This window comes from Platalea leucorodia, assembly GCF_965183815.1.
Source record: "Platalea leucorodia genome assembly, contig: HAP1_HAP1_SCAFFOLD_136, whole genome shotgun sequence".
Lineage (NCBI taxonomy): Eukaryota > Metazoa > Chordata > Aves > Pelecaniformes > Threskiornithidae > Platalea > Platalea leucorodia.
The window spans coordinates 13,661-30,441 of NW_028121404.1; the positions used below are offsets into that span (position 1 = coordinate 13,661).

The 16,781-nt window shown below is 51.5% G+C and overlaps 1 protein-coding gene and 1 pseudogene across 2 annotated transcripts in view; one reads left to right on the plus strand and one right to left on the minus strand.

Moving 5' to 3' along the window:
* Positions 1-7,282: 7,282 nt before the first annotated feature.
* On the minus strand, positions 7,283-7,584 carry LOC309603588 (annotated as a pseudogene). The gene is made up of 2 exons: positions 7,491-7,584; positions 7,283-7,430 (listed from the first exon to the last, which is right to left on the minus strand). The product of its transcript is annotated as an uncharacterized misc_RNA (transcript).
* A 3,857-nt stretch (positions 7,585-11,441) lies between these two features.
* LOC309603583 (olfactory receptor 14A16-like) overlaps positions 11,442-16,781 on the plus strand; it is a gene marked incomplete at both ends in the record, with an annotated part of 44,065 nt that continues 38,725 nt past the window's right edge. Inside the window, 2 exons of the mRNA XM_082338392.1 lie at positions 11,442-11,521; positions 12,046-12,457. Of these exons, the coding sequence (XP_082194518.1) occupies positions 11,442-11,521; positions 12,046-12,457 (492 nt within the window). The remainder of the gene's footprint in view (positions 11,522-12,045; positions 12,458-16,781) is intronic.

The window sequence follows — 16,781 nt, forward strand, 5'->3', positions numbered from 1 at the left end:
TTCTGATCCTCAGGCTGCAGATGAGGGGATTGAGCAGGGGCCTGAGGACGGTGTAGCAAAAGGGCTTTGTCCAGCTATCTCGGGAGGGCTTTTCTGGGCATCTGACAGACAAGGATGAGGATGCTGTAGAAAACAGTTTCACGAGTGAGGTGAGAGCAGCAGGTGGAGAAGGCCTCCTGCCTGTCCATGCTGGGTGGGAGAGCTGCCCCAGGGTGGCAGCTCTGGTGCATGCACAGGATGCTCCTGTGAAGAGGAAGGGGAGGCCCAGACCTAAAAAGCAGGTTATGAGAGCAAAGAGTGTAAGTGTCACGGTGTCACTGCAGGAGAGCTCCAGTGAACTCACAGAAGAAGTGGCGCACTGCACTGGGGCCACAGACCTGTATCTGGGACAGGAATGAAGTGACTATTGTAGATGAGAGAAATGCCCCTAGCCAAGCTGTAGCTGCCTTCTCAAAACAGACCTTCCAGGCCATGAGTCTTGCAGAGAGAAGCAGGTGGCACACAGCCCAGTACTGGTCGTAGGATGTGGCCACCAGCATGAAGCACTCAGTACATGCAAAAGGTGCAGCAAGTACTACTAACACCGCTGTCAGCAGAGATGGTGGTGTGTCCAGTCCAGTCAGCAGTGTGGTCAGGTCAGGGGCGTGGTGGTGGAGCTATAGCAAGTCTTCAAGTTGTCCACCACCAGCACAATGATGAGGGTGTTCCCAACACCAGTCACAGGGCAGGTCATGAGGGAGAGGAGGACTTCTCTAAGGCTTAGGGATATTCCCTATTTGCAGTACAGGTAACTCCGTTGATGAGCTTTGATTGTCCCCTTCCCCTTTCTCCATTGAAGGTTTTATGTCCATGTTAAGTCCCGGTCTGATTGTCAGGCTCAGGGAAGGTTTGTAATGATCCCAAGGGTGAAATTAAGACACAAACGAGGTTATATGCCGCCAATCAGACGTTTTATTGGGTAAATATAAAAGAGTAAAGCGATAGGAAAGGCAGGAAATATTAGGAGGAAATTAAGCAAGCATCCAGAGAGAGAGAAGCAAAGGATAGTCACCACCATGGATCCAGCGGCGTCCCGTTGGTCCCGTCTTCAGTTTTTTCGGTGGTGGATGGCCACACTCAGGTTTCGTTGTGCCGTCTTTTATCTGGTGTTGGAGAGGGAGTTTGCCCTCTCGTTTCCGTTTGGTTACCCAGGGCAACATCACGTACCCAACACATGCATATCCACTGGTGGGGCAAGCGGCCTGACCAGATACCAGTTGGTGTCCTATTCTTGGTGGTGCCTGATAAGCCAAAGAATGGCCTGCTGCTTCAGCAAGTTTGCACAGGCTTCCTTGCAAGATGGTGCTACCTGAGAAGCCAAAGAATGGCCTGCTGCTTCAGCAAGTTTGCAAAAGTTTCCTTGCCAGATGGTGGTACTTGATAAGCCAAAGAGTGGTCTGCCCTTGGGTCTTGTCAGACAAAAGAGTGGTCTACTGTTCTGGTCTTATCAGATAAACACACACAAGCAAGCTTTGAGACAATTGTTCTTTAACACTTCAGTCTCTTACACCACCCCGTGGCTCAACAATTGCTGTCTTGACTCGCAGATCTCTGCCTTCATGGCCCATGGTGGTGATAGAGGGAGAGGATAGTAAGGTAAGAAGAGAGCATTTGTTTACACAATTTTTACAACTAAAGGATTTGGTTGGTACACTGCACGGATATATTTAACATTGTCTGGTGATGGGGCACCAACAAATTGCATGTTAGTCACAACATGTTGAATTAATTGAACAAAACATGGAATGATACATGGTAAAAATAATAGCATTGCTAATCCACACAACATATAGAACAAGATATGCTTAACCCAAGGGGTACCTGGAAGCCATGAAAAGGGATCAAAATTCCCAACCTTTCCAGGTCTGAACAGGAACATGGGCTAATTTTCTTATTCCAGAGGTTATTCATTTAACATCTTGACCGTTATCATCAATTTTTAAACAGCAATTAGAATCATTTAATTTACCACAAACACCTCCTTCTTCAGCTAGCAGTTAGTTGAGAACCATACGATGTTGCAAAATTGCCGTTTGCATTTGTGTGGTTTGATCTGCCAATAGGTCCAAGGCATGAGCGGTTTCATTGGTAATAATTTCTAAAATGGCTTGTAGTCAAATAATGCGATTTAAATTACAAACAGGTTCTCGAGCACCGTTAATCAGTTCATTGGGGTTCCAGGTGGCAGGCCCATAGTGTTGGATAATTCGTTCTGGGGGCCATTCATCCTTTCCCCACAATTGGCTACTACCACCTGCTATAGCAGTATTAATAGATCGTTTGCTTCGTGTAAGATCATCATACAACTTAACACCCAAATTATCATCATCATTCTTGGGAAGCAGAAAAAACAGGGGACGAATTATTCCAACATAACATATTCCAGACCACTTTGCTGGTCACACTTTGTATGCATGGTGACCACACACCCAGTAGTGACGCTTTAAGGCTCGATGGCCATTAGCAAAAGGTCTTTTCCATTCTTTTGCTGATTTGCCAGCATGTAATAGAAAAGTTTGGAATGTGTTTTCTCCAAAATACAAGTATTCCTAGCACATACTGCAATTCCTTCTTTGACTCGGGCATTTTTGTCTGATCTAGTGTGGAGAGGGTATCCTGAGGAATACATGTCATTCCTCCTTTCCACCAAATCCCTAGAAATTCAACTTTATTTGCAGGAGTATGAATTTTCTCAGGCGGGATCTTTAACCCTAGGCTTTCTAAATGAATGATAATGTTATCCTGTGTTGTCTGGACCTTTTCCGTTTGACTCCCTGCAATTAGCACATCATCAATGTACTGATAACCTTTAACTCCTTCCTCTGATGGGATTAGTTCTAATTCTCGTGCTAAAGCGTGGTGGGCTAACGTGGGGGAATGTTTATATCCTTGAGGGAGCCCTGTAAAAGTAAACTGTTGCCCCTCCCAGGTAAAAGCAAAACGATCTTGGTCCTGCGGTTGCAGAGGGACCATAAAGAACATATCTTTAACATCAATAGTTGCCATAATAGGATGTGCTTGTTCCTGAATAGTGGCTATGAGTTCGGCAATGTTTGGTACAGCAGCTGTTAACGGGCCCGTGTTTGCATTGAGCCTTCGGTAATCGACTGTTAGTCTCCACTTCCCATTTGGTTTTCGGACTGGCCATACAGGAGAATTAAAGGGAGAGTGAGTAGAAACTACAACCCCCTGTTCCTTTAATTCCTCCAGTACTGGGGAAATCCCCTCTCGTGCCCCCAGGGGCAAGGGATAGGGTTTAACATTTGTTAATCTTGAAGGGGGAAGTAAAGGTGCAGCTTGTAAAAGCCGTATGTTTATCAGTGGCACACCAAAAGACCAGCTTCCCCCTTTATTGTCTGTCCACACTTTACCCTTCAGGACGTCAAGCCCGAAAAGATTAAGCGGGAGCGGCCCCACAACCATTTCCACTGGAGTGGCTGTCTCCTCCCCTGGTAGCTGTAAGTTGACCGTAGCCAGTGCCTGTGCTTGAACATTACCGAACGCATCTGCCACAAACAAACGTCGCTTAGACAATGATATACCTCCGCGCGCTGCATCTTCTATCTTGATGGCTGAAATTTGAGCACCAGTATCCACTAAAAATGTAATGGGTACTCGTCTAAATCCTACAAGGCAGGTGATTAATAAATCACCTCGATGACCTATAGTGAGCTGTCTAATATACACCCACCCTTCGCACCCCCGCTCACTACAAAGGGGCGAAGGAATTAGTTTCCCGTCAACCTTTGGGGGCAGTCGAGTCAGTCAAATTAATTGGGGTGGGGGTGCACTAGGAACCGGACTCTCAAACATTTTTACTTTGGCTGCTGGCTTTTCCGGCCACTCTAAAACTAATTTTTCAAGCCTATCAGTTGGTAACCCATCCATAAGATCTGGAGAAACACCTTTCTGACACCCTATGGTCCATAAGCTAACACGCTTGTTTGAGATGTTTCTTCCGCCAGAAAGTTTAACGAAGGACGCTCTTTTTTCATTTTCAAGATGTGAGGGAGTCTTTATTCCAGTACGTCTTAAACCCTTCAGGTCTGATTTTGGGGACGGGGTGCTAATTGGGCCATATTTTCGCCCATAATTGATTAATTCCTGAGCAACCTCACCCCAAGTCCATACTTTAAAATTTTGGTTCCTGCGATCAGAAGTCGCCAGTCCAGCTAGTGCGGTTGAGACCTTTTCGCCCTGGGGCATTGCGTTAATTGTACTTTGTAATTGTATGGCCAGAGGTTTTAAAGATTCAGGGAGGCCCCTTATCAGGGGGGTCATTCGTTCAGGGTCCACCGGCATCATCATCGGGGACTCCTGTTTGAGCTTCAGCTCACGATCATACATCATTTGCAAACACGCCGCTTTCTGTATATTTTCTACCAATTGATCAATTGATCCTGTGATAGCAAGAGGGTCTCCTCGTTCCAAGGGATTGAGGCCTCCAGCCCAGTAAGCTGCCCTTTGGGTTAGGGACCAGGGAGCGCGGTGATCACCGGTAGTTAAAAACACTCCGGGCCCCCAATATCCTTCAGCTTCTTTTTCACTTAGTAATATTTGGTCCCCACCTGACAATGACACCCTCCATACATATTCTGTTTCGGATTCCTTAGGGGTACGGCCAAAGTCCCTTTTTAATTTAGCTAATTCTGTAGCGGTATACAGCACTTCTTTTGTAGTAATTTGAGGGGAGTCATCCTGGTCATTGTCATACGTGAATTCAGTCTTAACCAAAGGTCGGAGAGAGTAAGGAGGCATCTCTAATTTGTCTAATCTTAATTTCATCTTTTCTAACTCCTCGCAAGGATACACAATTTTCTTTTTGGGGGGCGAATGGCTGTCACCACTCTCGCCCGTGAGGAGTTGATCTTTAAGGGCAGATTGCAGATAGTCTGCCTGGGCTCTCTCCTGCTCTAATTGCTCTTTTAAGTTTTCAATTTGTCCTTGCAAAGATTGGACAAGGGCTTGTAAGCACTGTATGGTCTGAGACTCGGCACTACGCTGCCGGTCTCTTGCTTCCACAGCTACAACTAAACTGGCACCCAAAACGGCGCATATAATTGATTTTCCTTTTCCGGCCCGAAGTTTACCGTCCTTTTGCAGGGTGCTGATTCGGTCGGTTATACTCTGCAGATTATACCAATTGTCTCGTGCCCAATCAATACCTTATACGGAAGGGCGTGCATTATGTTTTTCCAAAAAGTTATACAGCACCTCCCTGTCCACAGGGATAGTGTTATCATCACCCATTTTCTACAACAGCACACTTCAAGCAGGTTTAGTATTCAACAAGTGAGGGTGGTCGTCCCAGGGAGGCCACACATAAGAGTTAATTTTCACAAAGGTTTCACCCTCTACTTCCCTGAGAGGTACGCACGTAAGACAAGCAAGTTCAAAGGTAAGAAATACAAGAGGTGCACCACTTTCACTCCAAGGGGTCCTGTCCGTGACGCCAATAAAATGTTAAGTCCCGGTCTGGTTGTCAGGCTCGGGGAAGGTTTGTAATGATCCCAAGGGCGAAATTAAGACACAAACGAGGTCATATGCCGCCAATCAGACATTTTATTGGGTAAATATAAAAGAGTAAAGCGATAGGAAAGGCAGGAAATATTAGGAGGAAATTAAGCAAGCATTCAGAGAGATGAGCAAAGGATAGTCACCACCATGGATCCAGTGGCGTCCCGTTGGTCCCGTCTTCATTTTTTCCGTGGTGGATGGCCACACTCAGGTTTCGTTGTGCCGTCTTTTATCTGGTGTTGGAGAGGGAGTTTGCCCTCTCGTTTCCGTTTGGTTACCCAGGGCAACATCACGTACCCAACACATGCACATCTACTGGTGGGGCAAGCGGCCTGACCAGATACCAGTTGGTGTCCTGTTCTTGGTGGTGCCTGATAAGCCAAAGAATGGCCTGCTGCTTCAGCAAGTTTGCACAGGCTTCCTTGCAAGATGGTGCTACCTGATAAACCAAAGAATGGGCTGCTGCTTCAGCAAGTTTGCAAAAGTTTCCTTGCCAGATGGTGGTACTTGATAAGCCAAAGAGTGGTCTGCCCTTGGGTCTTGTCAGACAAAAGAGTGGTCTACTGTCCGGTCTTATCAGATAAACACACACAAGCAAACTTTGAGACAATTGTTCTTAACACTTCAGTCTCTTACAGATGCATCTCCTTCGGGGAGCGTGGTAAGACCTCGCGTAACGTCTGGACTATAAAACCTCCCAAACCCAGCGACAATCATGACAAAAAACCCACACCCACGCCGGTCCCTCAGAGAAACCCCAATCCATGGCACAAGAAAAAGCTGGAACCTCTTATTTCGGTTTACCTGCTAACAGCTCTCATTATTCTTGCTTGCCCTTCGCCAAGAAGTTTTTAAAAGCTTTCCTCATTGCATTTATAGTGTAAAAAAAGATCTTCAAGCTACAGAGGAATGGTGAAAAGGATTTAAAATCCCTGCTCTCACTAGAGAATTCATCAGAACCCATCTTCATAACAGACGCTACACAATTTCCTGAGAAGATTGTTGTTTATCAAGGGTCAACGTTCGATATATTCCTTACCTGCTTAGATTCACCTAACAGAGTGCGAGCCATTCTTTTTCACCGCTTGTCAACCTTACACGTGGTTGTTTTCAATCTTTACTTCCAGCAAACAGGATGTAAAATATGGTGGCTCATCTACCGTGAAGGAAGAGGAGAAAGAAGAACCTACCACGTTGGCAAAAGACAGAGTGGGACCAGTTGAAAAACCCAGCGCCCATGAAGTCTGAGAACACGACTTGAAGGAAAGACCAAGTTAACCATCAGGAGAGAGAGCAGTTGGCGACGGATCTTGGGAGGAAGCTTGGGCAGCACCAAAACTGGCAGAAGTGGTGACCAACCAGCAGCAAAGGTGTGAGGCCCAGGACGCACGGGAGCTGGAGACTGATGGCGACGAGGCCGCCCGTGTCCTCTGCCTCCAAAACGAGCTGCTGCTGCAGAGGCCACTCTTCCTGAAGTCTATCCTGGGGTGGTTTGAGCATCTCCATGGCCCCGCAGTCCCCAGAGAGCTGCCATGGCCCAGGCTGGACCATGGGGACCTGGTGCCGGCCGGGCCCCCCGCTGCCCCCAACCCCAGCTCCGGACACAGGGCAGCGGCTGGGGCAGGAGAACGTTTTAACGACTGCAGTTTTCTGTCTCTTAGTGACATAAAGAAATGAGATCCTCCGTGTCAAAACAGACTAACATGGGAGTCTGAGGTCCCTGGCATCACATGGAAGAAATCCTCCTCCTCCCTCCTCCTCCCTCCTTCTCCGTCTCCTCCTCGTCTTCTTTCTCCTCCTCTTCTTTCTCCTCCTCCTCCTCTTCCTCCTCCTCGTCCTCCTCCTCCTCCTCTTCCTTCTCCTTCTCCTTCTCCTCCTCCTTCTCCTTCTCCTCCTCCTCCTCCTCCTTCTCCTCCTCCTTCTTTACCTCCTCCTTCCTCCTTCCTCCTCCCTCCTCCTTCCTCCTCCTCCCCCCTCCTCCTCCTCCTCCTTCTCCACCTCCTCCTCCTTCTCCACCTCCTCCTTCCTCCTTCCTCCTCCCTCCTCCTTCCTCCTCCTCCTCTTCTTCCCTCCTTCTCCTCCCTCCTCCCTCCTCCCTCCTCCCTCCTCCTCCTTCTCCTCCTCTTCCTCTTTCTCCTTCCTCCTCCTCTTCTTCCCTCCTCCTTCTCCCGCCTCACCAAAGCTCACCCACTGCCGAGCGCAGATTTCACAGCCACCGAGGAAAGACCCCCAGCGTCAGACCCCGTCGTTTGCAGACGGGGCTTTACTGGAGAGAACGAAGCCTTGGTGTTAACAGCCTGGCCCTCGTCCTGCTGGAGGAGGCTCTTGCTGGACATCTCTCTCGGGAGAGGCTCTCCCGGCACTCGCCGATGTGGACTAGATCTGCTCCTCACCACCACGGCAATGGGCTCTTCCCTCTGCCTTCTCGAGGAGGTGGGTCGCTGCTCCTCGCAAAGCCTGCTGCGTCCCTGGGGAAAGGCTCCTACCGCGGCAAGGACAAAGTCCCACATCTCGACCGAGACCCTCCTGCCTCTCCCCTCTCCCAATTGCCCCAACCCAGTGATGGCTGTGCTCGGGGCTGCAGAGAGGCACCTGGCACCGGGGACTGACCCCCGCCATTCCCACGGCATGAGAAAGGAGGGGATACTGTCTGTGTCCAGCCCCGTGGCGCTGGGATTTTCTTCCCTCACCCCCAGCTGGGCCACCAGACCCCAGCTGGCCCCGTCTGGCCTCAAGCTGGCCCACACTCACCTTTTCAGAGGTGAGGGCTCCAAAAGGCAAAGACTCAACTCGTCCTCTGGGCTCTCCTCATCCTCCATGGAGGGCTTTTTTCGGCCCTCTCCCCACCGCTCTGCAGTGCCGCGACCGCAGGAGCCCTGCACAGAGAGGGGTGAGCGCAGGAGATGCCACTGGGCAGCGGGGAAGGCGCCTCGAGCTGGTACAGCCCCACACAGGACAGTCAGCCCCCACACTCCTAGGGCTTAGGGACCTTCCCACCTTGGCTCCCCGGCAGCAGAGGAACGCCGTCTTCCTAAGTGTTTTTCACCGCCTGGGCCTGCCGTTGCTCTCGCTCTTCTTTCCAAGCCTTCGGGGCTGCTATTTTTGCCCTCGCCTTCTGGTGCAATTTCTTGCGCTTGCGTCCTTCCCCCTCCATGCACGCACGGGGCTGTGCCTGCAGGGCCATGGCAATGCAGCAGCCGTCCTGCAAGAGGACACCTCGGAAGCTTCTGGTGTCCTGAAGCGTTACCGGCCTTTCTGCTTTCCCGGGGCTGCAGGAGTCGAATGCCCTTATGGATCGCTGATCCCAGCTGGGTGTCATCACCCTTGCAGAGGCACTGCTGACATCCAGCACACACCCACAAACTGCCCGGGACTGCCTGTAGGGTAAGGCAGGTTGTCTTCTGCTCGTAGAGGTTCCTGCAAAGTCAGATTGCAGCTTCACTGTCCACGGAATGAGGCATGAAAGACTTTTATTTCAGCGCTTCCAGTCTTTTTTTCCCCTCAGAGGGGTTAACCAGCAAGAATATATGGCTGGATGCTACTAGGTGGGATCCAGAGAACCATTTTCCTCACTGAAATAGGAAATGATCTAAAAAAAAAAGGGCAAAAAAAGTGTACGAGTAAGGTGCGAGCATCCACTCTTCTTTACCTGGAATGCAGCGTGTGTCTTCATCTTTCCGTCATCGAAAAGAATAATATTCGCATACCGAGCCTCAGAGGGTTTTGAGCGATTCATCCATATGAAAGGGGAGACCTCTAAAAGGTGTATGTAAGACTCATGGAGAATTTCTAGGACTGTTGGGAAACCTGACCTGGTATTTTTGATTACTGCTGGCCGCTGCCAAGTTTAGAACTCCATGCACAACTTCAACTCCCAACTCTTCACAGAGATTCCTGATGATCTCCAAGTCTACTTCTCTTAGTCTTGCTCCCCGATTCAGCAATCCCCCTTCCAGGCCTTATAACCAAAGCTTTACTTTTTGAACCCTGCTATCCAGCTCCTCCGGAAGAAGAATGCCGTTGTCTCTTGTCTTCGCTGAGCATTGTTTTTATTATAAGGCTTATTTTTCTAAAAGAAGCATAACTTTTTCCGTGCGGTCTTCAAGAAACTGCACGTGAACAAGTGTATAAAGAAAAGCTAGGTCCCCGGGGCCATCGCCACCGCCTGATTCTCTTATTCTTCCATTATTTACTAATTTATGCTTCTAGAAACTCTAAATTTGATACTAGAGCAACCCTTACACAATTCATATTTTTGGGGGGGGAAAAGATACACACGTCTTCCCATCGTGATGCTAATGGGTGTAACCTCGGCCAACTGGAAGAGTGACGACTTGCCACAGGGCTTTACTGGCCCAGGACTCGACAGCCAGGAAGCATTCGATGAGATCTAGGTTTTAAATGAAGAGAGGAGAAAATAGTTCAGTGGCACAGAGCATGATGAACGGGTGATTTAGAACGCTTAAGGAATCACTGACCAAGGTATTATCATCGAATCCAAGAATGGGTTGGGTTGGAAGGGACCTTAAAGATGATCTGGTTCCAACCCTTTGACACGGGCATGGACACCTTCCACCAGCCCAGGTTGCTCAAAGCCCCATCCAACCTGGCCTCGGACACTTCCACGGATGGGGCACCCACAGCTTCTCCAGGCAACCTGTGCCTCACCGCCCTCATCGTACAGCATTTCTTCCTTAGATCTAATCTAAATCTCCCCTCTTTCGCTTTAAAGCCATTACCCCTTGTCCTGTCAGTACGTGCCCTTGTAAAAAGTCCCTCTCCAAAAGCGGAAGGCAAAAGTGGTTTTTATATGACGCTGTGAAAGTGGACTTAGAGTTCGATGGCAAGGTTCCCTCTATTAATGACTGCTGAGAAGAATCATAGAAAAGAAAACTGAGTTACGCTCGAGTTCGAGTGATTCACAGAGAGACCAGAGTTGCAAAGAGTGAGGAAGACCCTCCCGTTGAGTGACGAGGTTCAGAGTAGACCCCCTTGCTTTCTAAACTCCTGAAGGAGCTTAAGCGTGGCTAGGTCCAGTCTTAGTCTCAGACTTGGAGAACGGTTTATGTCTAAGGGATTGTACATGCGAAGTTTATGTAACGTTTCATTAGCATCAATTCAGCATGCAATCAAAGTCACCAAGACAAAATCAAAGTTACCACACTACAAGGTTAGGCGTGATATCGGTCGCTCACCAAAGATCTGTCATTGGTAAAGAGTCTCTCTGCCTCGAGGAGCGACCTTGCGAGGTGTCCCAGCTCCAGGGGAGATCACCGCCATGCCGCCACGCTGCCGAGCAGGGAGAGCTCGAAGGCGGCTCACTGAGGCTGCCGTATTTATAGGATAAAATGGTTGGCTTGTAGTCAAATTACAGGCAATGGAAAAGGTCTGCAGGAGGCTCCTTGTACCCACAACTTTCTTTGTCCCTTGATAAATGAGTCTTGGAAAAGCCATGTGTCAACCGCATGGTCGGTGTTCCAAGCCCGTGTGCATGGATGCTCATGGTGTCGCTCTGCTCCTTGGTGGGGTTTCAGAGAACGGATTGAAACATGAGGAGTTCACAGCCCGGCTACGGCTCAGGCCTTAACGTCTTCTGGAGCCCGCACCAAACCACCGCCAGCCTGGTCAAGGGGTCGAGCACATCCATCGCACCTCATCCCGCAAGCGGAGCACTCAGCGGGGGGCTGTTGGGGGTGTCCGATCCCAGCTTCTGCCTCCCCTCCTGCTTGGAAACCTGCCACGTTGCCCCACCCCAAGAGGCCACCGTGCCCAGCGACTCTGTGACATCAGCCCCAGGGCCGAGGCCACTGCAGGCAATGTGACTACTGCGGGCGCTACGTCGGCTGCTGCACCGGTGGCGACAAGCCCTCCATTGCCACGTGCCGATGGCAGCCATGAATTTGCTCCCCCTCCTCATCCTGCTGGCCACGTGCTGGCCTGCGCAAGGCACATGGGACAGCTGTGGGTAGGTGGCCCGAGGCTCTGGGAGGGAGCTGGGGCAACGATTATGGGGTTCACTGAAGGGTCCCTGCTTGTCCCCCGTGGCCACGCCACAGCTTCTTGAACCCCATGTGGGAGCCTCAGTTCCCTGCCAGCACCTAGGCTGCTGGCACAACTCATCTAGCAGAAACAGGGGCAGACAGACAGACGCACGCCCCACAGGGCTCCCTGGCCCTGCTGTCCATGCAACGCTGTGTGGGGAGGGAAGAGGCCCAACCTTCAGCCTCAACAGCAGCAAGCCGTCGAGCAGGACAGTAAGGACTTTCTGGTTGCGGAGGGACCTGTGGGCTCCGGCCCATGGCTGCTCACCATGGCATGTGACGCGTCGTGGGGGACAGAGGATCCCTGGGTAATAGGCACCGGGCATCTCTGACCCCTCTCTCCATCTGCCTTCCAGGCACATCACCACGTGGTGATGGGGGCCACCCAGCTGGGCCCTGAGGCCCACGTGCGCCATATTAAGCGGCTCCTGGTTCACCAACACTATAGAAATATCTCGGAGAGGAACAACATCGCCTTGCTGGAATCGGACCAGCCTCTCCAGCGGAGCTCCTACGTACAGCTCGCCTGCGTGCCCGACGCCTCGCAGAGAGTGTCAGAGCTGACAACATGCTACGTCAGTGGCTGGGGTTCCACGACCGCAAGATGCGAGTTCCCAAAAAGCGCTCGTGTCCTGAGCGCAAGTTTGGCACGCTGGGGAGACGGGTTCGGCTTCCTGAGAGCAGTGGCGAAAGCCAGGGTCAGGCTGCGGGGACGTCTGCCGATAGAGAGATGTCCCCAGAGCAGGGCAGAAGGGAAACACAGGTACGATGCCCTCAAGACGCAAAGCCAAGCCCCGCGGAAGGGGTTCACCCAGAGAGAGGAGGAGAACCGCAGCGAGCTGCACCAGCTCCGCTCTGCTGTGGGTCTTTCAAATTCGGTCAAGGGCAGCGTGGGCTCTTCAGAGGGTCACCACCTCCCCCCTTCCAACCGAGAGACGAGCAGCACACAAACCCCATGGCATCACCAGCAGAAGGCGAAACCTTCCACGCCTGCAAAGTTTCACCTTTTGCCACAGGCTCTGCTTTCCCTGAAGGGAAAAAAAGAGCAGAGCTGCTGATCGCTGAGGAGGAGAGCTGTAAGCGGAGCCTTTCTTACCTCCACTTCTCACGTGACCTTGTCCGTGAAACCTCCTGAATTCTGTTTGTAAGCAACTGCCGGTTTGATAGCATCACTGAAGAGCTGAGAAGGAAAATGCTTGTCACCCAGAGAAAGGGTCACTGGGCTCCTGTAGCATACGGAAACTGTTCCCACACCCCGAGAAAAATAAAACCCTCTGCAACTACCTGGAGCTCCCAAGAGCTCCCAAGTAGCCAAAGAGATGTACTGGCCCGTTTTCTGCTCTCTGTGCCTCCCGCAGTCTCTGTGTCCTTGGACGGTAGAGGGGTCTCATGGATGCTGAGCCAAATAGCTACGTTTTACCTTCACTGCATTGGTGCCATCCACAGCAGACGCAAAGTAAAAGGGCAAACTGAACTTCCAGGCAAAGCTGAAGCTTTTCTGGGTCCAATTCATATCCACTGGGGAGCAAAAAAAGGGAGAAATGGTCAGTGAGACATCGCTGTAGGCAGAATGCCGACCTATGCAGGAGCGGTGGAACAGATGGAGACCAGAGCCCGATGTAGCCTTTTTAACCAGAACTCCCCCCTGCCCTTCTGCCACGTTACCTGTAGCCCTGTGAGGCAAGCGGCACGCTCACAGCCTGCAAATGATTCAACTCATATATTCTTACTTAACAAGTGGTTAGGTCCGGCCACCCCAACCTCAGTAGGCCAGAGGCTTTATTTCAGTTTTGGAACAAATCTACTGCATATCTACATATCTACCTGGCTGCCCTCCTGGGCAATGGCCTCATCATCACCTCCGTAGCCTGCGACCACCGCCTCCACACCCCCATGTACTTCTTCCTCCTCAACCTCTCTGTTCTTGACCTGGGATCCATCTCCACCACTGTCCCCAAAGCCATGGCCAATTCCCTCTGGGACACCAGGGCCATCTCCTATGCAGGATGTGCTGCCCAAGTCTTTCTGTTTGTCTTTTTGATGTCAGCAGAATTGTATCTTCTCACCATCATGGCCTATGACCGCTACGTTGCCATCTGCAAACCCCTGCACTACGGGACCCTCCTGGGCAGCAGAGCTTGTGTCCACATGGCAGCAGCTGCCTGGCGCAGTGCTTTTCTCCATGCTGTGCTGCACACGGCCTATACATTTTCCATACCCCTCTGCCAAGGCAATGCTGTGGACCAGTTCTTCTGTGAAATCCCCCACATCCTCAAGCTCTCCTCCTGAGATGCCTACCTCAGGGAAGCTGGGCTTCTTGTGGGTAGTGGTTTTCTTTTTTTGGGATGTTTTGTTTTCCTTGTGGTGTCCTATGTGCAGATCTTCAGGGCCATGCTGAGGATCCCCTCTCAGCAGGGACACCACAAAGCCTTTTCCACGTGCCTCCCTCACCTGGCCATGGTCTCCCTGTTTATCAGCACTGGCACGTTTGCCTACCTGAAGCCCCCCTGCATCTCCTCCCCATCCCTGGATCTGGGGGTGGCAGTTCTATACTCGGTGGTGCCTCCAGCAGTGAACCCCCTCATCTACAGCATGAGGAACCAGGACCTCAAGGATGCCTCATGGAAGCTGATCCAATGGGTGCTGTTTCACTGACAATAACCTGCCTCTCCTCCTCTGCATGTTTCCCAGAGTTTATCTTAGGCCACAATTCTGTTTTTGTCTCTTGTGATAATGCTATTAGGGGTAATTTGGTGGGTTTATACTCCTTCTGTGGAGGTTTGATGCTGTTGTGCCTGACAACACTGTGTCACATGTGGCCTGTCAGATAGCAGCTCTTCAATTAAAGGGGATCTCCTGGATGCAGTGCCTGAAGGCTGGGCTCTTCCTTCAAAGTTGCTTCCAAGAAAATGTCCAAGGAATTGGTCTTTAAAGATTCTGTTCTCCTTTTGATCTCGGTGGTTTTGGGGTTAAGCTCAGGGTAACACTCGGTTCCACTGAATCAAAAGCTCTGGTTTTAAAGTCTCTCTTCTTCGTTTCCAAGGGCAGGGGAGATGGCCCATCAGCTCCCCATTTTTTCCTCAGGTTGCTTCTTGTATGACAGGACTGATGGCATGTACCAGACTGTCTAGAAAATACTTCGGAGAAGTCAGGAGAGGAGAGGATGGGGACTCCCCACGTGCCCTGGGGTTGGAATGAATGGAGACTCAGAAGGTGAAACACCCTCAAAGATGAAGTCCCCCAAAAGTAAAGCGCTAAATTGTGGTACCTATGAAAAAGGATACCTGCAGTGCCATGGGAGTCAGTGGGGACTCAGCAGGCACAGGGAAGGGAGAGTGGAGAGCTGCAGGAGCTGCCTGAGGAACCCCAGGGCCAGGACACTAGTGCTGTCCTGGGGAGTGGGGCTGGTGGCAGCAGAGGAGGGGGAAAAGTCAGTCAGGGCTGGGGTTCACCTACAAGATGAATTGAGGAGAGCCAGAGAGCAACTAGCCTCTGTTACCTCATGGCCTTGGGGCCAGCAACAGCCCTGGGGCTGATGGGGAGCCTGAGCCCCGCTGTCTGCCCCCCAGCAGCTGCTGTGGCCTTCAGAGGGGCTGGGGCTGTGGGGTGAGTGCCCAGAGCTCTGCAGCAGCCTGCACTGGGCAGCGCCATAGAGCCAGCCCAGGCTGGGCTGCTCTGCTGGGCTGGGCTGGGCTGGGGAGAGGGCAGGGGAGGTGGGGAGAGGTGGGGAGGGTCTGGGCTGGGCTGGAAAGAGCCCGGGAGAGAAAAACACCGGTGTAGAGCTAAGGTGTGTGAGTGTGCGGGGTAGGGGCAGCCAGTGCTCACAGTGCAGAGCCAGGTGTCATGGTGAAGGAAGCAAGGCATCCAAGGTGCAGAAGAGACGGGCCTGGTCTGTGCCATGTGCCCTGAACACCACAGGGAAGTTGCCCCAGGAAAATTGTCCCAGACCAGTCCCACCCACCGGCCATTTCCATCTCTGGGCACAACTATCCAGCCCGGAGGAAGGACCTTTGCTGCATGGTCACCCCCATCCTCCTCGGAGCTCAGTCATACCCAACTCTACTCCCATTATAAATCAAAAGGGGACCATTTTCCTACTGATAGCCATTACACACAAAATCCCACAGCTCTTGCCACAGCTGGTCTCTCAGGCAAGCCCGTTCTCAGACAGCTCCAGCTAGGTCAGCTGCTCATGGCCTGGTCATGACAAATATTGAGAATTTCAGTTGATTGAAATCCCAAGTCAGAGGATTTGTTTACATTCTGTTTACAGCCTAGAGCACCCCATGCTCTGCAGATATCTCGTTGCCTTATCTCTGGCCAGAAACTTCCTCATTACAACATTTGACTATTGCCTATTATTCTCCTGCCAACCAATACCATTACAAGACCGGTTTCACTTTCCTGAAAGCCTCCACTTGAGGGCTGGCAGGTCACTATTAATTTCTCAAGACCTTCCCTTCTGCACATTGAACAAGGCCCTTTCCTCCACTTTCTCCTCCCAGGCAAGTGCTCCAGCCCCTCAGCAGCTCAATGACTCTCAACTCCCTGCCGGTTACCAACACCTCCCTTGCTGTGGTGGTGATCTCTGGCCAAGAGCCCAGCAGCCCCACAGGCGCTCACTCCCTCCTCCCCTTCCCCAGTGGGGGACCAAAAATGGACGCGGTTGTGTACAGGTGGTCTAAGGAGCGATGAGCAGGGGGAGACAGTCACTGCCCTCGCTCTTTTGGTGAGACTCCAGGACCCTGCTGGCTGCCTTTGCTACCAGGTCGCACTGCTGGGTCATGTTTTGCTTTCTGTCTCCCACCACCACCAGGGCCTTTTCCACAGAGCTGCTCCCCAGCCAGGCAGTTCCCAGCCCCTGCCACTGCAGGCTGTTAGGCTGTCCCAGGTGTAAGACCTGGCCTTTGTCCTTCTCTCTCATGAAGTTCCTGACAGGACAGTCCTACTGCCTGTCAGGTTTGCCCTGGACGGCATCCCTAAGGAATAGGAATGGTCCTCCCAATTTAGTGCCATCCACAAACATGGTGACAGTTGCCTCCTCCGGGTCATGGATACAGGTGTTAAACTGCACAGGGCTCAGGAGAGTCCCCTGTGCTGCCCCACAATGTCCCAGTATGGCCCACTGGCCTCCAGGTAGGGCATGACCCCTTCAGTGCTGCTCTCTCAGCCTCATCCTCCAAC